At 33.5% G+C, this 26,779-nt stretch overlaps 1 protein-coding gene across 4 annotated transcripts in view; it reads left to right on the top strand.

The window, feature by feature from the left end:
• The window catches only part of kif13a (kinesin family member 13A), an 82,885-nt gene that overhangs the window by 34,689 nt on the left and 21,417 nt on the right, over positions 1-26,779 (top strand). For 2 of the 4 annotated variants that reach the window (XM_067411322.1, XM_067411304.1), the window contains exons 5-26: positions 1,725-1,817; positions 3,365-3,545; positions 4,731-4,818; positions 5,475-5,609; positions 6,501-6,613; positions 8,582-8,693; positions 9,278-9,490; positions 10,312-10,422; positions 10,870-11,004; positions 11,715-11,845; positions 14,570-14,656; positions 14,986-15,161; positions 16,197-16,416; positions 16,793-16,955; positions 18,634-18,777; positions 19,147-19,296; positions 19,374-19,538; positions 20,777-20,950; positions 21,159-21,310; positions 22,243-22,375; positions 25,430-25,576; positions 26,742-26,774. In XM_067411322.1, the coding sequence (XP_067267423.1) occupies positions 1,725-1,817; positions 3,365-3,545; positions 4,731-4,818; positions 5,475-5,609; positions 6,501-6,613; positions 8,582-8,693; positions 9,278-9,490; positions 10,312-10,422; positions 10,870-11,004; positions 11,715-11,845; positions 14,570-14,656; positions 14,986-15,161; positions 16,197-16,416; positions 16,793-16,955; positions 18,634-18,777; positions 19,147-19,296; positions 19,374-19,538; positions 20,777-20,950; positions 21,159-21,310; positions 22,243-22,375; positions 25,430-25,576; positions 26,742-26,774 (3,056 nt within the window). The remainder of the gene's footprint in view (positions 1-1,724; positions 1,818-3,364; positions 3,546-4,730; positions 4,819-5,474; positions 5,610-6,500; positions 6,614-8,581; positions 8,694-9,277; positions 9,491-10,311; positions 10,423-10,869; positions 11,005-11,714; positions 11,846-14,569; positions 14,657-14,985; positions 15,162-16,196; positions 16,417-16,792; positions 16,956-18,633; positions 18,778-19,146; positions 19,297-19,373; positions 19,539-20,776; positions 20,951-21,158; positions 21,311-22,242; positions 22,376-25,429; positions 25,577-26,741; positions 26,775-26,779) is intronic. The other 2 variants (XM_067411332.1, XM_067411312.1) reach the window with 1 other exon arrangement.

The following is a 26,779-nucleotide window of genomic DNA, read 5'->3' as shown; positions in this document are numbered from 1 at the left end:
TCCGTGAATACAGTAAGAAACGATGGTAACTTTAATTTAACAGTACATTAGCAACATGCTAACAAAACATTTAGAAAGACAATTTAGAAATATCACTAAAAATATCATGTTATCATGGATCATGTCAGTTATTATTGCTCCATCTGCCATTTTTCGCTATTGTTCTTGCTTGCTTACCTAGTCTGATGATTCAGCTGTGCACAGATCCAGACGTTAATTCTGGCTGCCCTTGTCTAATGCCTTGAACATGGGCTGGCATATGCAAATATTGGGGGCGTACACCCCGACTGTTACGTAACAGTCAATGTTATGTTGAGATCCGCCTGTTCTTCAGAGGTCTTTTAAACAAATGAGATTTATATAAGAAGGAGGAAACAATGGAGTTTGAGACTCACTGTATGTCATTTCCATGTACTGAACTCTTGTTACTCAACTATGCCGAGATAAATTCGATTTTTAATTCTAGGGCACCTTTAAAAAATATCTTGGCTCTTCCATGCTTTATAATAATAGAGCGCTTCGAAGAGCCAGTATTGTATTTGTCTGAAAGAAGACATTCATATACGTCTTGAATGTCTTGAGGGTGAGTAAATCATGGGATAATTTGAACCCTGTTAAATGCTGCCCGCAGCTATATTTTCTGTATGTATTTTTCATCAGTCGCTCAGTGAATGAACCGTCTGAATTAAAGTGAAACCCCACACTATAATGTAGCACACCGACATGATTCTTCAAGTCAGGTGTCTCTGTTTAAGTCTGCCAAAATAAAGCTGGCTGACAAACTGATGACTTGACAAGCAGAACATGTTCTTACATGGATGTTTATTGCTTGTGTTCTTTCATGTGTCAATCTTACAGTCTAATGGATATAAAGTTGTATTCATGAACCTGCTGATGGAATGAGTGTGATATTGACTCTCACAGACACACTAGTTATTAAAGTCTTTTAGGAAGGATAATGTGCAGTTATAGGGTTTTATACAGGCCTGTACAGAAGAGTAGAAAACTCAATAACATGTTTAGTAAAATTAATGATGGATGCTTTGGGAAATTGCACTTTTTTTCACTTTTTTTTTTTTTAGTGCTCAACCAAATTAACTTGATGCTTTGTGTATTTCTATTAAATTCCATCATTCAATTTCCTTGCGAAAAAAGCTTCTTGTGCTCTGTCTCTATCTGTGATAGAAAAGCGAATGGAAAAAGTAATTGCTTATTGCCCAATTACTCGTTGCTCAAACAGGGTTAATGAGTTGTGACGATCAACAAAAGCTCTCCAGTCTGAAGGGTTTCATGCATCAGATGTCCCAGCGCTGTTCAGACACATTGTGTGACAAGAACATTTCAATTGCTGTGCATTAAATGCACTGAGCTGCATTGGTGCTCAGAAACAACAGGCGATCTGTGCGGGTGAAAGTGCTTGAGGTCCGTCTTTACTTAGCTCTCTGCACAGCTGGCTGATTCACTATGAATGTGGAGAACTGTGCATCTTGGCTTCACCGAAGCATGAACACGTCATGCGGACCGTTTTCACATTCACTTATTTGGGAGGTTTTTGTGGGAGGGCTCAAGGGATTTCTTTTGAAAGGAAAGGAAATGAGAAATGTGGAGATCCTTTTGTTGCTCAGCAGTGAATTGTTCCTTCTCGTACAGTATGGAAATCAGATTGAGAAGATGTTGTTTGCATTTTAATGTGATTTTTATGGTTGCATGTATGTGTCTTGTAGGTCAGGAGGTCGTGTTCAAGTGCCTTGGGGAGGGAATACTTGAAAACGCATTTCAAGGATACAACGCCTGCATTTTTGCCTATGGACAAACAGGTACTGTTACAGAGAGAAACTGTTCAGGAAACAATATATGGTCTTTTGTAAGGGTGTTTTTTGTTGATAGTGACATCCGTTTCATTGAAAGACATGAATAGATGCTCATTCATTGGCATGAGAGCAGTGGTAATTACCCTAAAAGAGCCCTGTGAGACATAACTATAGTACACAAACATATTTCACACGTTAATCACACGACAAGGAATTTCCCCACTTTCACCTAGTTTTACAGTGGACTGATGAATCTCACAAAAACACGTCCAGGTCATGTTTCATGTCAACATTTGTTGTTGTTTTTTGCATTTTTTTATGACACAGCATATTTTTGACTTCAAATTCATACTATTCTCAATGATAATTCTCATTTTCTGTCATTTTTATTTCTAGTTAGTTCTAAGGAAATTCATAAAGTAACAGTCATAAAGTAATAAAATTCATCCTGAATTTAAATATAAAAATAGAAAAAATGAAATATAGATCCATTTAAAGATCTGAAACTTAGGAAATGTTTTATTTATATTTAATAATTATATTAAATAAATATTTATTTATATTTAATTATTTTCATGTAAAGAAAAATAAGTTACTTCTGCTTACATAAGTAATAATAATAATAATAATTCAAATAATAAAAAAAAAATTTTAATTTTAATTTATATTTAATTATTATTATTATTATTAATTATTCATTATTTTATGTAAATAAAAAAATAATTTAAATGTGTCTTTTTTCTACTTTTAGTCTAAACATTTATGACAAAAAGCAGTAAACAAACAATAGAAAAAAGATTAAATTTTATTTTTATTACATAAATAATAATAATAATAATAAATAAATTAAAACAGAATAAAAAAATTCTGTTGTTTCAGACCTTTAAGATTTGTTTCAGATTTTTTATTATTTTAATTTATTTATTTATATTTATTTTTTATTAATTATTTTTATGTAAAGAGAAAAATAAGTTACAATTTATCTTTTCTTTTAGTCTAAACATTTTTTAAGAAAAAAAAGATTGAATCTTATTTTTTATTACATAAATAATAATAAAAATTCAAATAATTCAAAATATTTTTCCTTTGTTTCAGATCTATTAGATGTTTTTTTTTGTTATTATTATATTATTTTAATTATATTATCTTGCCCAGTCACTGTAATGAATAAACAGGCTCATTTGGGATTTTTTTTTTTTTTATCTTTGTTTTATTTGTGCTGTTCAAATCTATAAATCAAAATTAATAAGTATTTCAATCAAAATATGTTTTCAAAAGCAGATACGTTTAGTAAGTAAATATCAGCCTGATGTTTGAGCGTTCATGAACAGGAAGCTTCTGTGTTTCCAATCATACTGTTGAATCGCTCAGTGTCTGTCTTTCCTCCGCAGACGCACCACATTGTGTCTTTCCTCTGCCTTCCTGTCCTAGTTCTCAGGCCGGCATTTTGTCCTCCGACACAAGCTTTACATGCGGGCTGACGTGTGCGAACACGCCTGCTGGGTGAGATAATGTCCTCTAACCTTTGAATCGTTGTGTTGGTGGTCTGGCAGGCTCTGGGAAATCCTTCTCAATGATGGGCAATGGAGAGCAGCCAGGACTGATCCCGAGACTCTGCTGCTCGCTGTTCGAGAGGGTCTCCAAAGAGCAGAACGAGGCCCATTCCTTCAAGGTGGAGGTCTCGTTCATGGAGATCTACAACGAAAAAGTCCGAGACCTGCTGGATCCCAAAGGGTGAGCGGATTCATGATGTACAGTGGGCACAAAAAGCACAAACGTTGAGTTCTCAGTTCTCCTCGAGTTCACACAGGTGTAGAGGATCACATGATCCACAAGAGCTGTCTTTAAATCTGCAGGCTGTCATTGATCTGTCGTAGACTGACGCGTGGAGCGCTTGTTTTCACACTTTCAGTTAACTTAAAGTCCATCACTTCCTTTTTTATGGCTTTACACATTTTCAATAATTTTTTAGTTTTTTTTATTTTTATTTTTGTGTTATATATTTTTATTTATTTATGCATAGTTATAATTTTATTAGTAAATAATTTCATGTCATATTTTTACGACTTTATTTATAGTCTTATTTTTTTATGACTTACATTTAAAAAAAAATATTTTTTAATAATTTTATTCTTTACATTTTCAATTCTGTTTTTTTTATTTGTGCCTTTTTTAAATCAATTAATTTTTACATTTTATATAAATCAACATTTCTAATTGTCTTCTTATTTTGTGCTATATATTTTTGTATTAATTAATAGTTATAATTTAATTAGCAAATTATGTCATGTCCTGCTTTGAAATCTTAATTTTGTTATTTAGTTTAATTTTAAAAATTGTTTTGCATGTTTTTTTGTTATAATTTTATACTTTACATTTTCTATTTTTATTTTTTCAATTTTTATAGCAATTAATTTTACATTATTTTGATCTTTAAATTTGTATTGTTTTCTCTTGTACCATGTACAGTATATTGTTTAAAATGCATCAATGGTTATAATTTAATTAGCAAATATTTTTTGTGTCCTATTTTTATGGCTTAATTGCCTAGTTTATTTTTTAATGTTTTTCTTTACAATTGTATACATTGCATTTTCAATTCTGATTTTTATTTTTGCCTTTTTAACCTGAATTATTATTATTTGTTTTACTTTTTTAATCTTTAAATTTTATTTTGTCGAAGTGTGAGCTTTTAAAGCTCTGCTCTCTTCTGGAAAGGGGGCGGGAGCAGCAGCTCATTTGCATTTAAAGAGACACACACAAAAACAGCACGTTTTTACTCACACCCAAATAGGGGTACATTTGACAAGCTATAATAAATGATCTGTGGGAGATTTTGAGCTCAAACTTCAGACACATTCTGGAGACACTGAAACTGTAATGGTATTTTCTCACATGGCTTCTCTTCCTTGTGTACAGGAGCAGACAATCTCTGAAGGTCAGAGAACATAAAGTCCTGGGTCCGTATGTGGACGGGCTCTCTCAGCTGGCTGTGATGAGCTTTGAGGTAAACATGATTGATGAAGCAGTTTTCTTCTGAAATCGGACCTCAGGAGATTCATGAAAGTCTCAGTTGTTTCATTGATTCATTTAAGTTTCAACTTTGTTTTAGATGTTTCTCTCAAAATTCTGTAGGAAGCCTTTGTCTGTCCCTGACAGTGTCGTATGGGCTTTATTCAGACAGGCAAATTTCTTTGTAAAAAAGAGTAAAATCACAGACCAAATCACATTTGTGTGATTAAAAATCACTCTTTCCACTTACAGTAAAATATGTGACATTTGACAAAACGCCTAGTTTTTAAAATGTTTTAAAAATGCTTTTTCGCGGTTATGCGAACATCAACATTCCATTTTATTGTTTTGCAAGCATTATGAGAATGTTACTTTTGAATGTTCTAAAAGTAGTAACATTTAAAAAAAAAAATGTTTCAGAAAAAAAATTCCACGAACAATGTATAAATAATGTTTTTGTGCTAACGTTTTGAGAACATTATTAAAGAACTTTGACTGAACATTCTATTAATGTTACTGGAAGAACGTTTGATCATAACTTTGAGAGAACCTTGCCAGAACGTTAGCCGTAGTTCTGAGAACATTCCCTGTTTTCTGTGAGTCCAGCATAGGATTTATTTGCGTGTTTTCTCTCATTTCCCACCAACGCAGGACATTGAATCTCTGATGTCGGAGGGGAATAAATCACGCACAGTAGCCGCCACCAACATGAACGAGGAGAGCAGTCGCTCGCATGCCGTCTTCAGCGTCATCGTCACGCAAACGCTGTATGACCTGCAGTCTGGGGTCAGTGGTTCACTCAAAAATATGGCAATGAAACTTACGCTGTTTTTATTACAGTATATATTCTGTCCCTAACGACAAAAGAATTATTGAGCAGTTTTGTTTATTTGTGACATGCATGCAATCATTGAGTTTTTCACATACAGTAGTGTCCAAAAGGGATGTCCCAAGGGGATATTTGTTTTTAATGACCCTATAAGTTTGATTAAACCATCAAAATATGAGGAAAATATTTTAAATATGAGGGATGAAGAAAACACTAAACTTAGTTAAGGTTTTTATCTGACAAAATGATTTGTCAAAAAAGGCATTTTTTTACTATGCAAAAAGCTAAAAACAAAAAGCTGACTTGAAAAAGCATACATTGACTAAAACATAATCAGTTATTAAAATTTTGTTGGTCCTCTCTTGTTTTTGCATGTGTTCATAATATCTTTGTATAAATACAATTATGTTGGCACAATTTAATGTTTCATTGTGTTATTACTCAGAGCACAACTATGCATTATGCTGGCAAAATCTTTTATAATATTTGAATAAGGGGTGAAGATGTCAATTTTCCTAGGCGGGACATCACTCTTGGCCTCTACTGTTTATGAGTCAGTCACAAAAACATGTCATTCATCATAACTTCGACGTAATTTCTTTAGTAGACAGTTTTATTTCAATTGCTCACATCACTTCCATCAGATTATCATTCTTAAATATGATTTAAACAGTGCAGTAATTTTATTTGCAGTTCCTAATAAAGTTTTATATCCAGTTAATGCTTGGAAAGTGTTAATTTTGGTCCCTGATCTATACCAGACACACATGTTGGGCTGAATTGTGCTGATTTAGGAAGTTGTTGACTGTAATACTTGCCTTTATGTCTGTGTTTGTGTGTGAAAGCAGAATTCTGGAGAGAAGGTAAGCAAGATAAGCCTGGTTGATCTGGCCGGCAGCGAGCGCGTGTCAAAGACTGGAGCTGCTGGAGAGAGACTGAAGGAAGGCAGCAACATCAACAAGTAAGAGCACCTTTGACTCCAGACTGAACATGCTCGCCATTTTCAAAGGAAATGTGTCTCTTGCTTATGATAATTAAAAAACGAATAAGATGTTGACAGGTTGCTGAATCTGGGAAGTGGGAACTTCAGCTAGGATGAAAGAATAAAGGATAACAGGATAAAAGCTGCCGCTAGGATCAACAAAAAGAATAAAGCAGGCATCTGTACAAACCTACATGAATAAGAGCATCTTCAAATGAAGGATAATAGATGCTGTATGAAAGAACTGCAACATGTGCAATGATGGATCCTCTGTTTCAGGGTTTCCCAGTTTGTGAGGGAACTGCAAGGACTGAGTTGATGGAAAAATGAATAATTAATTAAATCATAGAAATGTCAAATTAAAATAAATTAAAAATCTAATAAAAATATAGAAGAAGATTAGGGCCAAGCAATAATAAAAAAATAAAACCATCTCGAGATTAAAGTCATTAAATTTCGAGAAAAAAGTCGAGATAAAATGTTGAGAATAAACTCGTTAAATTACGAGAAAATGTTCTCATAATTTAACGAATTTGTTCTGGTAATTTAACAAATTTGTTCTCGTAATTTAACGTCTTTTTTCTCGTAATTTAATGACTTTTTTCTCATAATATAATGAGTTTATTCTCAACATTTTATCTCAACCTTTTTCTCTAAATTTAACGACATTTTTCTCATAATTTAACAAGTTTATTTTCAACATTTTATCTCAACCTTTTTCTCTAAATTTAACGAATTTTTTCTCATAATTTAATGAGTTTATTCTCAACATTTTATCTCGACTTTTTTCTCGAAATTTAACGAAATTTTTCTCATAATTTAACAAGTTTATTCTCAACATTTTATCTCAACCTTTTTCTCGAAATTTAACGAGTTTTTTCTCATAATTTAACGAGTTTATTCTCAACATTTTATCTCGACTTTTTTCTCGAAATTTAACGACATTTTTCTCATAATTTAACAAGTTTATTCTCAACATTTTATCTCAACCTTTTTCTCGAAATTTAACAACATTTTTCTCATAATTTAACGAGTTTATTCTCAACATTTTATCTCAACTTTTTTCTCGAAATTTAACGAGTTTTTTCTCATAATTTAACAAGTTTATTTTCAACATTTTATCTCCACCTTTTTCTCGAAATTTAACGAGTTTTTTCTCATAATTTAAAGAGTTTATTCTCAACATTTTATTTAGACTTTTTTCTCGAAATTTAACAACTTTAATCTCGAGATGGTTTTATTTTTTATTATTGCTTGGCCCTAATCCTCTTCTGTATAAAAATAAGCAATAAAATACGATTTTTTTACGAAATTTATTAAATCAAAATGTTAAATTTAAATATGTAATTTAAAATAAAAACAGTTAAAATAAAATATTAACTAAAAATTAAGTCATGTTAAAATAAAAAATTAAAAAGACAATCAAAATAAAATACTAAAAAGTTAATTAAATAAAAAATGTAAAATAATTCAAATAAATAATTTAAAAAGAAATCACTTAATAAGAATTTAATAAATCATAAAAATGTTGAATTACAATACATAATTTTAAAATAACAAACAATTTAAAAAAATAATATTATCTAAATATAAAATAAATCCTAAAATGTAAAATTAAAATAATTTAAAAATAAAAACAATCAAAATAAAACACCAAGAATTTATAAATCATAAAAACACTCTCTAAAAATAATTTTATTTGTTTACCTGCATGGCATGTGACCACTCTCGGACATCAGAGAACAGTAAACTTGCAAAAGTGTTGTTAAGTCTCAGGGATACTTTAACTCAACAAAAAATATTTAACTCCACAAAAAAAGTGTGGGAATCCCTACTTTAATTGAAAAAAAAAAAAAAATCATATATCAGCCTACCAGCTCTATTTGTGACCCTCCCATTGATGAACTGACATTTGAGATGTTTCTCTGGTGTTTTATGTGTCTCCAGGTCTCTGACCACGCTGGGCTGTGTGATCTCTGCTCTGGCTGATCAGTCTGCAGGGAAGGGCAAGAGCAAGTTTGTGCCTTACAGAGACTCAGTGCTGACGTGGCTGCTCAAGGTGAGTATGTCTGCGTGTGTATTACGTGTTCAGTCTATAAGCATGTTCTTTACAAAGTGACATCACCAACTACTGGCCTGGCAGCAGAATACAGCATTTTTAGTTGTTTTCACGGATCCGTGTGACCGGGGATCGTTTTGACAAGTTGTTGTCTATACACGAAAAAAGTTTCCGTTTTTAGTACATCGTTGTTGTGTAAACAGACCCTCAAATTCAGACTTTTTCTTCTATAGAGTGCATCTGTGCCCTCCCACTTTTTGATTGTTGATTCCATTTTTTTTTTCACTAATTTTTCCCATAGGGATTTTTTAAAAAGTCTGTTAAAGCGTTATAAGCCATGGACCAAGCCAAGGTTCATCACGTTACAAACTTTGATTTGAAGCAAAAATGTGTTTAAAAATCAGACAAAAAGACAAAAGTACAAGACTGTGCACTTAATGAATTCAGCTGTTAAACATGATTACTTAAAAAATAAGTTAAATATTACAACCTCATAGCTCATAATTGTTCTGTCTTTAAAGGCTTTTGTTACAAATCTATTTCCCTATGGAGGAAATGAATGAGTTTTTACACTCTCACTACAGGACAATCTCGGTGGCAACAGTAAGACGGCCATGATCGCCACCATCAGCCCAGCTGCTGACAACTACGAGGAGACGCTGTCGACGCTGCGGTACGCCGACCGAGCCAAGAGAATCGTCAACCACGCTGTGGTCAATGAGGATCCCAACGCCCGCATCATCAGAGAGCTCCGGGAGGAAGTGGAGAAGCTGAAAGTGCAGCTCTCTCAGGCTGAGGTGAGCAGAGATTTATGGGAGATTATCAGGAGATAACACCACACTGTGAATCTCTGACACAAATGTTTGACCTAAAAATTGAAACGCAGTTATATATTTTCATGCATAAACACAATTTGGAAAATATTTAGTTTCTATTACATTACATGTTTTTTTTTTCTACTTACTACAATACTATACTGCATTATTTATTTACTTTATTTAATTTTATTTATTTATTTATTTTCATGTATTTATTTTTTAAACATATTTTTAATGTAAATGATATATAATGATTTATATATCAACTTTTATATAAAATATTTTTTTAAATATTTAAAATATAAAAAAAAAAATGTTAAGCAAATATTTTAAGTAGATTTATTTATTTTAAAACACATTTTTATTTTTTAAATTTTTTTTTACACTGTTTCTCTAAACGTTTTCTTGGACTCCCTAGCATCAGTCTATATTGAAATAGTAAGGGTGATACGGCCTTGGAATTTGGCCAAAACAAGATATCTTAGAAGACATCATGCTACATCTCTTAGATACCTTAAAATGCTCCCTATGTAGACAGCTTTACTAGGTTTTAGAACAGAGCCTGTGTTAAACCTAATGGGGAAACCAGTTATTATTATGAAATAAACACAAATAAAAACTATACATATATATTAAATATTAAATAGATTAAATAGAAAAAAATACAAACACTAATGCTTTAAAGTTACTAAAATAAAAAATGAATATGGGAAATGAAAACACTACTTCAAAATTTTAGTAAGTCAATGGTACTAAAATAACACTGATGGGATAATATTTGTTTGTATTATATTTGTCAGTCTCTGAAGGCTCCTGAGCTGAAGGAGAAACTCCAAGAGTCGGAGAAGCTCATTCAGGAAATGACGGTCACCTGGGAAGAAAAACTCCGGAAAACAGAGGAGATTGCACAGGTGTGCCACACACACACTCATGCATTTAGAATGATTTATAAGCTGTTTTCCTAAAGGTCCACAAGGTCAAAAAATACTGGTGTTACAGTCCTTGTGGAGACATTTGGTCCCCACAATGTAGGGTTTACTAGGACCACACACACACATGTTGTCATTGTACAGGTGTGCTGGATGAAATTTGCATACAATTTTATTGTGTCTTAATTTTAGATGTATTCTCTTAAATATCTGTCATTTTTCCTAGACTGAGATGAAATGGAGAATTTTGCTGTCAAGAATGATTTGCCAACAATGAAACATCTCAATAAAAACTCATTTTTAATCTAAATTTAGGAGAAATATCTGAGACAAAGATGATTGAAATGAAACAAGACAAAGGAAAGAGCACATTTGACATCCTTACAGAACATGTCAGATTTGATTGACAGCTGTCATTGTTCTCTGCAGGAGCGTCAGAAGCAGCTGGAGAGCATGGGAATCTCTCTGGAGTCATCAGGGATCAAGGTCGGAGAGGACAAGTGCTTCCTGGTCAACCTGAACGCTGATCCTGCTCTTAATGAACTTCTGGTTTACTACCTAAAGGTACATTGATCATACATAGGGAGGTCTGCATCACTGTTACTTTTGCTTATTTGTTTTCATTGGACAGTTGCAACCGATTCTTTCTGACTCAAAAGAACGAGTCAATCAATATTCGTCTTCAATTGGTTGTACACGCTGTTGTACAGGTTGCGTTCTCATGTACGGCGACCCTGAGCTCTGATGGAGACCTGTGAGAACAGCAGCCAGGCCTCGTCTGCACCAACAACAGGCCTTTGTCTGCCGCCTCCAGTCGGCTTGGCATACCAATGTTGAATTAGCATGTTAATGTGAAAGGAATAGCGCAGCTGTGGGCATGAACAACGTCCCTCTGGAAGAGCAATGTTTGTGTAACTGAACCCACATGTATGAAAACACGCACAGCCCTCTTTACTCCTTCCTTTGATGGCTGTTATTGTGTCAAATAATGTGAAGACGATCTGGACATGTGTTATTTAGGGCAGGGTTATTGTCACAATGTGTTCTGTAATTACCTTCATGTTAAAGATGCAAGTGATACTGCCAAACTGGCAAAAACAAGATATCTTAGGCTTTTGATGCCGTAAATGCTCCCTATGTAGACAGCTTCACTAGGTTTCAGAACAGAGGCTGTGTTAAACCTCATGTGGAACAGGGTTATTACTGTCAACTGCAGATGTGGCGCTGGGTAGTTTAGAGCGGCTCACGTGTGAGATGTTCTTCTGTGTGTTCAGGATCACACGCGTGTGGGTGCCGACACGTCTCAGGACATCCAGCTGTTCGGCATCGGGATCCAGTCTGAGCACTGTGTTCTAGACATCACGTCTGATGGAGAAGTCACGCTCACACCGCTGGAGAACGCCAGGTAAGAGAAACCTGTCAAGCACACATCCTGTTTCTTCAGTTTTGTTTATTAGCATGACAAATATTTTTCGTTCGTATTGCCAAAGCGTTTGCAATACAGATGTACAGTTAAAACAACAACAGCAAAAGAAATATCTAAAAATGAAAAAATAAAGTTGTAATTGTTGTATATGTTGAATGTTGAATATGTTGTAATTGACAAATAAAGATAAAAAAGAAGGTGAAGTTAAAACTAATAATAATAATAATAATAAAACATTGTTTTTCTGGGTCACATTTCACCCCAAAATCAATTCAAATATATATATTTATATATGCAGAAGGTAAATCATGCTTTTTTAAAAATTATATTTTTGTATTTTTTTCACATTACACGAAACTTTGCAGATGACAAAATTGTCTCTGTACACACTCAATTTTTTGTGTAATTCTCAGTGTTATTTTAGTACGGAAGAGGATTAGGGCCAAGCAATAATAAAAAATTAAAACCATCTCGAGATTAAAGTTGTTAAATTTAGAGAAAAAACTCAACATTTTATCTCGACTTTTTTTCTCGAAATTTAATGACATTTTTCTCATAATTTAACGAATTTGTTCTCGTAATTTAATGACTTTTTTCTCGTAATTTAATGAGTTTATTCTCAACATTTTATCTTGACTTTTTTCTCGAAATTTAAAAAAAATTTTCTCATAATTTAATTAATTTGTTCTCGTGATTTAACGACTTTTTTCTCGTAATTTAATGACTTTATTCTTGAGATGGTTTTATTTTTTTATTATTGCTTGGCCCGAATCCTCTTCCGTATTTTAGTATTAATATACTATTATAGTATTTAATATTTCATTTTTATATTTTCCATTTTCATTTTAGTTAGTCAACTTGATGTGTGCTTATTGTTTTGTTGTTGTTGTTTGTTTGTTTTCACTTTTTCCCTCATAATTAATATTTTTATTTCAGTTTTAGTTTGAGCAATTTTAGTACTTCTGCTTAAACTGAATGAAAATTAGAAATATTGCCTTGGGCAACTATCTAACTGAAATAGAATATTCTTTCACAAGATGTAATATAAGTCTAAGGTGTCCCCTGAATTTGTCTGTGAAGTTTCAGCTCAAAATACCCCAAAGATTTTTTTTGTAATTAATTTTTTTAACGGCCTATTTTGGGGCATCATTAACTATGCACCGATTCAGGCTGCGGCCCCTTTAAATCTCGCGCTCCCCGCCCCCGGAGCTCTCGACTATAATACAGTGCATTTACAAAGTTCACACAGCTAATATAACCCTCAAATGGATCTTTACAAGATGTTTGTCATGCATGCTGCATGCATGCTTCGGATCATGTGAGTATGGTATTTATTTGGATGTTTACATTTGATTCTGAATGAGTTTGAGGCTGTGATTCGTGGCTAAAGCTAACATTACGCACTGTTGGAGAGATTTATAAAGAATGAAGTTGTGTTTATGAATCGTGAATACAGTAAGAAACGATGGTAACTTTAAGCACATTTAACAGTACATTAGCAACATGTTAACAAAACATTTAGAAAGACAATTTACAAATATCACAAAAAATATCATGATATCACGAATCATGTCAGTTATTATTGCTCCATCTGCCATTTTTCGCTATTGTTCTTGCTTGCTTACCTAGTCTGATGATTCAGCTGTGCACAGATCTAGACGTTAATACTGGCTGCCCTTGTGTAATGCCTTGAACATGAGCTGGCATATGCAAATATTGGGGGCGTACATATTAATGATCCCGACTGTTACGTAACAGTCAGTGTTATGTTGAGATTCGCCTGTTCCTCTGAGGTCATTTAAACAAATGAGATTTATATAAGAAGGAGGAAACAATGGAGTTTGAGACTCACTGTATGTCATTTCCATGTACTGAACTCTTGTTATTTAACTATGCCGAGGTAAATTACATTTTTGATTCTAGGGCACCTTTAAAATATCCAAAAATCCACTAGAAAAATTTTATGTATTTTGTTGAATTGTGTACTTTCATTATCCTAAATGTTTTCAAGAATGTTTAAATCCAGAGAAATAAGTGTCTGTTCATCGCCTATCAATGACATCATTCCTGCATTACCCTCGATTTCCAGTTTTCTTTTGTAGAAACCATGGAAACACCAAAGATGCTTTAATATATTATGTGTTTTAATAGACAGGTGAAAACGAGTCATGTTATACAGCTCAACACAGTAAGTCTTGTTGTTTAAATCTTGTTTTCTTGATTTACGGCGAGTACCATGTTTTACCATGCCTAATATCGATCTAGCTTACTGCAGTGTGCAACAAGTGTCTCATAGCAGCCGCCGAGCGAACGCAGAGTAGCACTATAACAACTTTCAACACACAAATGTATCTAATATGATAAAACAGAGCTGCGTTACCCCACATTTCCACCGGCTGTAGACGTGAAGAAAACACCTCCCATGATTCCATGAAATCAAGGCATCATCAAGCTACGCCTTTGTTTTGAATAAGCGACCTCTAGTGGCGAAAAACTACATACTGTGGCTTTAAAATATATAAATATATATGCAATTTTATATTGGAATTTTTTTTCTGTCATGTCGTCTGCAGCGCTTTATGGGATGTTCATTCCCTTATGAAGGAATTCAAGAACACAGTCTTGGGCCTCTGTTTTAAATACTTTCGCTTCCAATCAAATATTGTGTTTCATTCTGATTGTGGACCTCATTTTCCTCCACAGGACCTGCGTGAACGGCACAATGCTCTTCTCCAAGGTTCACCTGTGGCATGGAGATCGCATCCTGTGGGGAAACAACCACTTCTTCAGGTAAGCTGCAGATTTGCACATCCAGGCATCTCCTTGAGGCCCTGACACACCAAGCCGATGGTCAGCAGTCGGCAAATGTCGGGCCGTTGTTGAGGATCGGCCGGCCGGCTGGCCCAGTTTTTGCAGTGTGTTATGCAACGTTGGCACTAGTTGGACATCATCTGGGTTATTTTGCCCGACTGAGCATGTTGAACCGCTCAGTGAGAGAGAAAACTAGATTGTATATATAGACTATGATACCCACTGATATAGACAGTTCTTTTACGTCGGCTTGGTGTGTCACAGCCTTCACATGTACAGATTCATCAGAGTGAACATGTCATCCTCAGAATCAACCTGCCGAAGCGCAAGCGGCGTGACCGGTTAAAGGAGATGGAGAGGGATTCTTCTCGCGAGAGCTTCGTGGAGGCTGACGTGGAGACGGCCAGCGAGGCTTCGTCCGAGCAGGACTACAGCTACGAGTTCGCACAGATGGAGGTCATGATGAAAGCTCTGGGGAACAACGGTACACGCTAGAGCCTACTTTACTACACAATACTTCAGTGTCAGTATATGGAATATGAAACACATCTATACATTCCTATAACAAGATGAATCCTTTTTTTAAATAAATAAATCATTATTATTATTTATATACATCCCTATACCAAGATGAATTTACGTGCTTGTATTCTCATTGCTGATTGTTATGAAAATGCAAACAATAAATAAATAAATAAATAAATAAATAAATAAATATGCGTGTGTGTGTGTGTATATATATATATATATATATATATATATATATATATATATATATATATATATATATATATATATATATATATATATATATATATATATATTACTTTTTTTTATTTAAATTTTTTAATTTAGCTTATTTTCACATCTATACATCCCTATAACAAAATGAATGTATCTGCTTGTATTCTCATTGCTGATTAGTATGAAAATGCAATGAAAATAAATAATAATTTATGTTAAATATATAAAATAATTATTTAAATTTACCTGATAATCTTTAAGTACAAACATGTGGAAAAAACATCTGCCAATGCAACGCGTATATTTTATGAATATTTTATCTGAAAACAAACCCTTATGCAATTTTGCATCTCAAATATTTATATACCATTATTTATATATATATATATATATATATATATATATATATATATATATATATATATATATATATATATATATATAATTAGCTTTTACTTTTTATACTTTAAATTTAACTTAACTTTTAGTAATTTTGTTATGTGCCATTTTTCTTAGTTTGAAAAAAAAAATCATATTTATCTTTATTTCAGCTTTTTTTTTTCCTAATGTCCATTTAAGTTTCTTAAGTTTAAGTTTTACATTTCATATTTACATTTTATTATATTTCAGCTTTATTTCAGTTAATAGAAAGGTTTTTTTGAATTGTTAGTAACACTCATTATTAAATGTATCCAAATACATTTACATCTACAAATCTACATTTACGAATACATCTGTGTGTCTGTAAAGCTGTTGTTGTCGTGTCTCCTCACAGACCCCATGCAGAATGTGGTGCAGGTGCTGGAGAAGCAGTATCTGGAGGAGAAGCGTCTGGCTCTGGAGGAGCAGCGAGTGATGTACGAGCGGGAGCTTCAGTCCCTGCGGCAGCGGCTCTCTCCGGAGAAGGTGTCACAGCACCAGCGCTGCAGCAGCGACCGCCTGCCCTTCCCCACACACTCCACACACAACAAACTGCGGCTGTGGACGGAGGAGAGGTGAGAACGCAGAGCCGGCCTTTCAATTCTGATCCCATGTCAATGCATAGGTCAAAAGAAGGTACTTAATCCTGCTGTCTACCCTTTTGAAACCCTTTTTTGTGCCTGTGATGCCTTAAAATGTTGTATCCATAGGCAGCTCACTAGGTTTTGGAGCAGATCCGTATTGTTTACAAAATGAAACTTCTTTAAACCTGTCATTTCACATTTGATCTCACCCAAACATCCAGACACATTCTCACAGAGAGAAGCGAATCCTTGTAACACTCACATTTAACATTCCCTGGACATTTTTGCTCCATTCATCCAGCCACGCTTTCTAGTGTGGCACCGTCTCAGTGAAGGGCTCGTGTGAATGTGCCTCTGTGTTTTTCAGGGACGAGCTGTTCCGCCAGAGTCTGTCTCGGCTGCGCGAGCAGGTGGTGAGAGCAAACGCACTGGTGCGAGAGGCCAACTTCCTGTCCGAGGAGATGCACAAACTCACCGACTACCAGGTCACGCTGCAGATACCGGCCGCCAACCTCAGCGCCAACCGCAAAGTGAGAGCTGACGCAGCACACACATTCACAATCCTTCATTTAGCAGATGCTTTTATCCAAATTATATTATTTCTGTAATTTCCTATTTATTTATTTATAATTTATATTTAATTTTATTTTTATTAGCTGTTATTTCTGTAATTTATTTTTTGTATTTACTCATTTATTTATTTATTTTAATTAATTAATTTATTCTTTTATTTACGCATTTATTTACTTATTGACATTATTTTTGTTTATTTGTTTTCTTACGTATGTATTTACTTAGTTATTCATTCGTTTACTCATTCATTACTTATTTATTTACTGTATTTATTAATTTGTTTACTTACTCATTTTTTCCTTTATTATAATTTATTTTGTTTTTGTTTTTTATTTCTATAATTTGTTTTCTTATTTTCTCACTTATTAATTTTTTACTAATTTATTTTTCTAATTTATTTGCTTGTTTATTTTAATTCATTCATTTATTCTTTTATAGTAATTTATTTGCATATTTATACTATTTATTTGTTTGTTTATTTACTTATTTGCTTGTTTATTTTACTATTCATTTATTTGTAATAATTTTTTACTGATTTATTTATTTTTCTCATTTATTTACTCATTTATTTATGTGCTTATTTATTTTGTTTTCTTTATTCATTTGTTTGCTTGCTTTTTATCTATTTATTTATTTATAATTTATATTTAATTACATTTTTATTAGCTGTTATTTCTGTAATTTATTTTTTGTATTTACTCATTTATTTATTTATTTTAATTAATTAACTTATTTTTTATTTACGCATTTATTTACTTTTTGACATTATTTTTGTTTGTTTGTTTATTTACTTGATTTAATAATTTGTTTTCTTACTCATTTATTTACTTAGTTATTCATTCATTACTTATTTATTTACTGTATTTATTAATTTGTTTATTTTTTCTTGATTATAATTTATTTTGTTTTTTATTTCTATTATTTGTTTTCTTATTTTCTCACTTATTAATTTTTTACTAATTTATTTATTTTTCTCATTTATTTGCTTGTTTATTTTACTATTTATTTACTTGTAATATTTTTTTACTGATGTATTTATTTATTTTTCTCATTTATTTACGCATTTATTTATTTACTAATTTATTATTTATTTATTTATTAATATTTGTCATTAATTTATTTATTTTTATTTTTTTAGACAAATAAATAGGAGTTATAGTGAGCGCTTTCATTTATGGTTGTGCATTAGCGGTGTCTTCACCGACGAGCCCTTAATAGGTAGTTGACTAACAATGACAGCAGTGTCTAAATATTTTAAACAACATTTTATAATTCTTTTATCATTATTAGGCGTGCAGTTTTATGATCTCACATAAATAGAAAACATGGATTAAAAATTATGATCAACCAGTTCAAGCACCTAAAAATATACACTTATACAAAGTGACTTGAATTTCATTCAAAGTATACATTCATCAGTTCATGCATTATTTGGAAATCAAACCCATGACCTTGGCGTTGCTAGCATCACACTCTGCTGTTTGCTGTACACTTTCTGTTATACATTTATATACATCATGACAGTACATAAAATGTTCATGTTGATTATATTAAAAACAAACCATATGTGCAGCAGTCGCTGTATTGTTTCCTCAGTGATGTTATATTGATGTACTGTATTTATTTTAACCCCAGCGTGGCGCTATAGTCAGCGAACCAGCGATCCAGGTGCGACGTAAAGGGAAGGGAACACAGGTGTGGACCATCGAGAAATTAGAGAACAAACTAGTGGACATGAGAGACCACTACAGGGACTGGAAGGAAGGCACACAGGAAATGGTAAGAAATTGAAGGAAATTTATACTTTTATTCAGCAAACACACATCAAATTGATCAAAAGTGACAGTACAAATATTTATAATATTCCCCCAAAATAAATGCTGTTCTTGTGAACTTTCTGTATAACAGTTTCTTCAAAAATATGAACTGTTTTCAACATTGACAATAATCAGAAATATTTCTTGAGCAGCAAATCATCATATTAGAATGATTTCTGAAGGATCATGTGACTGAAGACTAAAGTAATGATGCTGAAAATTCAGAGGAATAAATGGCATTTTAAAATATATTACAATAGAAAACAATTCTTTTAACAATATTTCACAATCTAAACTTTTGAATGTTTCTGTAAAAATCACTCTTTTTCAGGTTAACCGGCTGCACAATAAGGCAGGAGATCCGTTCTATGAAGCACAAGAGAATCACAACCTCATCGGCGTAGCAAACGTCTTCCTGGAGTGTCTGTTTCATGACATCAAGCTGCAGTATGCCGTTCCCATCATCAGCCAGCAGGGAGAGGTGAGCAGGCGTCTGCATGTACCTGTTGATCCAGCTGTTAAACGGCATCTATCACACCCGTCGTGCTCTTTTGGCAGGTGGCCGGTCGGCTGCATGTGGAGCTGGTCCGTGTGAGCGGAGTCGTGCCCGAGCGTCTGGCTGGAGGAGACGATTCCTCTGAGAATTCCAGCGAGAGCAGCGGATACGAGGTCATGGACAATAATGGAGAGATCGTCCACATGGCCAAAAAACTCACCTGCAGGGTAAAGGGCTCAATTATTTGATCAAACTTTAGTGTGCATTTGGGAACGCAACATGCGACAGCCATCTTCCCAAAATTGTAATGAAAAGTGCATATAAACCGGCTGTTGGCAACAAAAGAGAAGCTTTAAAGGAATGTTTCACCCAAAAATATGATCCCATAATAATAGAGCGTTCACGAGAGAGTTACGTTATGCTACGCCTACTTCCTGTGTCATATATCGGGTCAGAGGTCGACTCTCTCGTGAATGCGCATATGTCCGTTGCCAGAAGCCAGTGATTATAGTTTATAAAGTTTTGAATATGGATATTTTTCTTACAAAAACCTATCACTTCACTTCAGAAGGCATTTATTAACCCACTGGAGTCGTATGGATTACTTTTATGATGGATGGATGCGCTTTTTGGAGCTTCAAATTTCGGACACTATTCAATTCCATTATAAATCTGTGAAGGGCCAGGTTATTATTTAATATATCTCTGATTGTGTTCATTTGAAATAACAAAGTCATATACATATCAGATGGCTTGAGGGTGAGTAAATTAGGGGATAATTTTCATTTTTAGGTGAAATATTTCTTTAAGGGCTCCCTGCGGTTTTCTGCCAAAATAAAAGCTTGATGGTTTAACATTTGAAAATTAAGAAATCAAGACAGCCATAAATATTTGTATTGTAATGTTACAATTTTGCTGTAAAATATAATTTTCTTAAGTACTTATTGTATATAATATATATATATATATATATATATATATATAATATTTCTTGACCAAATTTTGCAGCCCTACAAACACAGCAAACCTGCCATTGTTTTCCAGCAACAGTAAATTTATGAATTTCATGTCTAATTATAACCTTTTTAATTTTTATACATACAAAAATATGATCATATTTGTGGTGAAATAAAACAAATCTGATCTACTGGTCCTGTCTTTAATAGAAAGAATCATTGAGATACTGTTAAGGTTTTTATTAATATTTTGAATTAGTTTCTATTTTCTGTTTTTTTTAATAATTTTTTTGTGTGTTTTTGTCATTTTTTTTAAATGTTTTTTAATATGTCTATATAGTTGCATATAGATAATATGTCTATATAGTCTATATATTACTGTATAAATAATATGTTATTATTTTATTTCATTCAACAAAATGTTTTTTATGGTCTTGGTTTCAGTTAACTATAGTAACCCTCGTTTTGTGTCATCATAAACACTCACTGTAGCGGTCTATTTGTGTCAGGTGCGGATCCGAGAGGCGTCAGGTTTGCCTCTTAACCTGTCCAACTTCGTCTTCTGTCAGTACACCTTCTGGGAACAATCAGAGCCCACTGTGGCTCCGCCCATGGTCAGCCCAGACACGCCCTCCCCGCGGACCCCTGACGCCGAGTTCACTGTGCGCTTTGACCACTGCAGGGTAAAAAACTATCTTACAGCAGACATTTATTAAAGAAGCAGTGTTGTTTTAGTATCATTGAGATACTATTATAGTTTTTATTGACATTTTGAATAGGACACCCTGGCAACACACCCAGAACACTGAAGCATCAGGTTTTGTACAATCAAGCTCTCATTTCCACTTCAGAAGCTGTAAAACTCTAGTGGGGTTCTGCTTATGTTGGCAGGATTTCGTGGTGCATGTGACAGAGGAGTTTCTGGAGTTCATCTCAGATGGAGCTCTGGCCATCGAGGTTTGGGGTCACCGGTACGCGGGTAACGGTCACTCCGTCTGGGAGCTCGATGCACTGCAGGCCAAGACGCGGACGCTCAGAGACAGGTGCATTTACTTATTGGGTTGCCCCGCCCTCATGCCTCATGTTATTTAAAGATTACAAGGACACATGAATTACAAAAAATTAAGATGTGCACAGATAAATCATTTATAAAAAATACTGCATTATTCCATAAAAAATAAGAATTGCCCATTTTAATTTCATTGTGACTCCAAAAAACCTACCTTTCAAATGCTCCCATTAATATTTGATATAAAAAAGTTTTAACAAATTTGAATTACAGTAAGGTTTCATTTGTTAACATGAGTTTACTACATAAGTTAACATGAACTAACAATGAAAAAGTAGTTATTACTCTTAGTTAATTTCAACATTTACTGTATCTGATAATATTATTTAATGGACCTGAGATAACATGAACTACCAATAAACTTGTATTTGTATTATCTAATGTTGACAAAGCTTAATAAATACTGTAGCAAATGTCTTGCTTATTGTTAGTTAATGCTTTAACTAATGAGAAGTGTTACTGATCATTTTAATGCAAGGTTTACTTAATTGAACAATATTTGAAGGCTACACACTAATGTTTTAATGTAGTATTTAATATTTTTAATAATTTAATATTTTTATTTCCAAATAGTTAAAACTATATTAACTAAATTAGGGACTACAGATGAAAATTAGCCAATGTGGCCAAATTTGGCACATTTTCCTTTTTTTTCCCAATGCATTATTATTAATATGTATTGTCCCTCATTAAATAAATAAATACCTTTATTAAAAAAAAAAAAAAAAACTATAGTTTTTGCAATGGTACCGAAATTAGTACAGAGGACCATGACATTTTACTGGTATTGGTAGCGATTACTGAACTTTTGGTATCATGACAACACTACAGTCTTTCATTCATATAGACTTGTGTTCATCTACGTGTGTGTGTGTGTGTGTGTGTGTGTGTGTGTGTGTTTGACAGGTGGAGTGAAGTATCTCGTAGGATAGAGCTGTGGGTCTCCATACAGGAGTTGAATGAGCAGGGCGAGTATTCGTCTGTAGAGCTGCATCCCAACAAAGACATCAGCACTGGAGGGGTGTTTCAGCTGCGGCAGGTGCGGCACTGTCACTTCAACCTCATTCACAAAGTGCGCTGTCATTATACAGTATGAGAGCGGCCTCTAGAGGTGAAATAAAAACTATCACTGATGCCTCAAAGAGTTTGTTTTGACACGTGATGTGAGGCTGCGCGCTGCACAGAGCGGGACACTTCAAAAACAATTTAAAACGGACAACAAAACGGCATGTTATACAGTGTACACTACAGTACAGGTTTTCATATCACTATAAAGTCATTAGTTTGTTGACTAGATGCTGCATTAGTGGAGAACAGTATGTTTGCCGTCGAGGCTGAGAGGATGCTAACATTAGTAGTACCTCAAGCGTTTAAAACAATGTGACAAAAACACCAACTGTTTAATGACACGATTGTTACCATTCATTTGCATTAGTTTATATCTATTTGTTCGCTGTTATGCATTCATTATCCAGCGAAGTTTCATATTTAAACTGTATTCTCATCATGCAGCGACAGAAACATAACAAATCAGAAATGTAGCCTATTCAATTTCAGTTTTTATCGGCAGCACTGTAACACATATTTTGATTAGATAATCATCAATTTTTCTAAAATAGAGCCAAATAATGTGTGAAAGTATACATATAATAGACTCATGCTATGGCTTTGTGTGTAAAGATGGAAATTTTTAAGCATGACTGTTTGGATTTATATGAAATAGTAACAATTTACAATAAGAGTAATTTTAAAGTTGTTTCTTACATTAGTTATAATGCACTATAAATTAACATGAACAATCAATGTATAATTAATATACTAGTATTTTTTATGTATAAAAATTACAATAAACATTTAGCCATTTTTTTTTAATTTAACGAAACAAAATGTAAGAGAGTTAAAACTGAACACAATCTTGCTGCTCAAACTGTGTATAGAACAGTTTTTAATAATTTTTTGTGCTCCTTTTGTATTTTACATTTACTTGTACTTTTACTTTCAATACTTAAGTACGTTTAATATCAAAAAAATACTTTTCGTACTTAAGTACAAAAAATATCACTTACTTTAAAACTTTTACTCAAGTAACATTCTAAACAGCAACTTTAACTTTAACTACTGTGCACCTTCGGAACACAAATTAAGATATTTTTAATGAAATCGGAGAGTTTTTTTTATCCTCCATTGAAAGCATTGAAATGACAAAATTCAAAGTAGTAAAAACATTGTTAAAATAGTCAACTTGACTACAGTGGTTCAACCTTAACCCATTTGTGCCCAAATTTTTTTGAATAGTTTCATGCATATAGTCCTGTTAATAGTGTCCTATGTGAACATGTTCTGCATTTATTTTCCCCAGGTTTTTGTTTTTTTTCTTAAAAAACATGTTTGAATGTGCGGCAACTATAGTTGCCGGTGGGCAAATATGTTGTATGTACCCCTCAATGTAAAATTTGAATAGGAGGATAACATTTATACATCTAACTCAAAATAACTGCTTTCAACAGATCAACTGATCAATCAAAGTTGAAGAACATTCGATGCAAACACAAAAATGCTGCATCTAGCTTATAATCTCTTGAATATGAAAACTAAACAAACAACAAATCCATTAGTCTTAAAGTGGTGGAACATAGTGCAGAACAAAGTCCAGCCATTAAGTTGCTCCAACAGAGCATTGTGAATTAAAAAGTTAAATTCCATCATTTGTTCCTATATGTGACCCTGGACCACAAAACCAGTCAGAAGTCGCACCGGTATATTTGTAGCTATAGCCAACAATACATTGTATGGGTCAAAATTATTGATTTGTTTTCTTTTATGGCAAAAATCATTAGGATATAAAGTAAAGATCATGTTCCGTGAAGATATTTTGTAAATGTTCTACTGTAAATATATAAAAAATTCTTTTTGTGAGTGGATATACATTGCTAAGGACTTCATTTGGACAACTTTAAAGGCAAATTTCTCAATATTTTGATTTTTTGCACCTTCAGATTCCAGATTTTCAAATAGTTGAGTCTCGGCCAAATGTCATATCATAACAAATCATGCATCAATGGAAAGCTTATATATATATTCAGCTTTCTGATGATGTATAAAACTCTTTTTAAAAAAATAAAATAAAAAATTACCCTAATGACTGGTTTTGTAGTCCAGGGTCACATATAACAAACAAATTAAAAAAAATAAAAAATTAAAAATAAATAACAAATAACAATATATATCAATATAAAATATTATGAAAGCAAAAGGCACTAAACAAGACCAATAACCTTGATTTATTAACCCATTAAACACAGTATACCCCATTTCCCCATGATATATGTACTTACAAGTCATTTGCCCACCGGCAACTATAGTTGCCACTTGGACTTTTGACTAAGTATACAAAAAACTATAGATCTCTTGTAAGATTTGTTTTGTTTGGATGATTATAGAGACCCTCATGATTATGTAGATATATATATGTCAACAAAAAAATCTTGATATTACATGAAAATTACTTTTCTTTGAGAGGGTTTGCCTTCAATATGCTTCCCGGAAATAGGGGTTGGAGGTTGACACCCTCATGTGACAGGAAGCAAGTGAATACCTTTTTTTTGTTCTTGAAATCCTTTATTTGGTTGTTTTTTTTGCATGTCATTGAGACATAAAACATGGAAAACATCTAAAAAAAATACTTACAAAAGGAAAATGACAACCATACACTGCGGCAACTATAGTTGCCGGTGGGCTAAAATGGGTTAATGTTACAAATTGACAAGAATATGTGCACAAAAACAAAACATATAAAGTTATATAAAAGAAACAAAATATTTTTTTGAATACCTATGTTTTCACAGTCCACACTGCAATTTATCCACTTGGGAGAGTGTCTTCAAAAAGCTGTTTTTTTTTTCACTGCTTCGGTGTGGAAGACAGGCCAAAACAGAAAAAGATGCATTTTTAAATGTATCTGGATCAGTGTAGACATAGTCAAAGTGGCCCGAAGTGATTTACTTTGAATGTTGAGATGGCGATTTTCAGAAACATTAGCGACTGTTTGCAATGCTCAAAGTTTAGTATGCAAATGTGTGTTTGTTTAATTCAGGGTCACTCTCGGAGGCTTCAGGTGTGCGTCCAGCCGGTCCAGCACTCGGGGACTTTGCCGCTGATGGTGGAGGCTGTCCTGTCCGTCTCTATCGGCTGTGTTTCCGCTCGCTCCACAAAACTACAGAGACCTCTGGACAGCTATCAGGTCAGTACGACTGACACAACACACTGTTAGAGCAGAATCTGGAGCAGGGCTATTATCAAAACTAAATAAATGAAAAAAAAAATTCAATTCAATATTGATTCAGTTCATTTCAGTGTTGCAAAGTTCATCAATTATGAAACACCTTCAATTTCAGCTATTTAGTTCAATGCTGATTCAACATGTTAAAATGACACATTGCATCCCTGTGGAGCCTTTCACATGGGGTATGAAAATTAAGCTGCTGATATCTTTGTTGTTTGCGGCTCCTGTTTGTTGTCACTATATCTCTTGTACTCATCAGCTTGATATAGCTGGTCTTCATCTTTCGGTTCTAGAAAAATGACCCCCAAAAAAGTTATATTTGATTGATCAGTTGTTATATTGTCCTTTCATCATCAATTTTCAACTTTGTAGGGATGCATTGCTTCATTTTAAAGTGCCCCTATTATGATTATTGCCTGTGTTGTGTGTGTAATATAGCTGTTTGTGAATGTAAAAGTCTAATAAGTTTTAAATGGAGTTAATGTCTTCCAAAAGAAAGAACCGGTTCTGAAGTTTCTGAAACGAGTCGTCAATAATTCCAGACGTACTTCCTGATCAAACCTACATAGGTTTGTTACAAATGTGCATAATGCCAGCCTATGGTCTTTATTGGCTGCTCGCAAACTACATCTACTTTACCTCGGTTCATGGTGTCGACATGTCAAGAAGATGCTGTTTTCTGCGCTACGAGCGCAAAACCACTTTGCAAGCATTTCCAAAGAATGCGATTGATATGCTAAAGGTGACACCATTGTTATGGTTCCTATCAAGTGCTGAGGAAGATATGGTAATGGGCACTTCATTTAGACGAATCACAGCAGACTGGGCCATCTGATCAATCAGAGCAGAACAGGCTCTCGGAAGAGAGATTGGATACTTTATCAAACCATTTTGGACCACTGTGAGAAAAGAGGTGATGATAAAATGTATATTATGAGAAAATTAAAGTGTTTTTTGACCTTGGATGCATGTGAACTTATTGTAGAAGACTCCAAAACAAAATCAGGAACCTTTAAAATATCATAATAGGGGCACTTTAACATCTGTGTGAAGACGTGGCGTTTAGAGTCATGTGAGAGTCAGTTCAGCGGAGTGTGTGACAGACTGTATTCTCTCCTGGCAGAAGGAGGAAGACGACGATATGGATAGTTATCAGGTATT

The sequence above is a fragment of the Chanodichthys erythropterus genome, chromosome 2 (assembly GCF_024489055.1).
Source record: "Chanodichthys erythropterus isolate Z2021 chromosome 2, ASM2448905v1, whole genome shotgun sequence".
NCBI classification, from domain to species: Eukaryota; Metazoa; Chordata; class Actinopteri; order Cypriniformes; family Xenocyprididae; genus Chanodichthys; species Chanodichthys erythropterus.
This window is presented reverse-complemented; position numbering and strand designations above follow the sequence as displayed.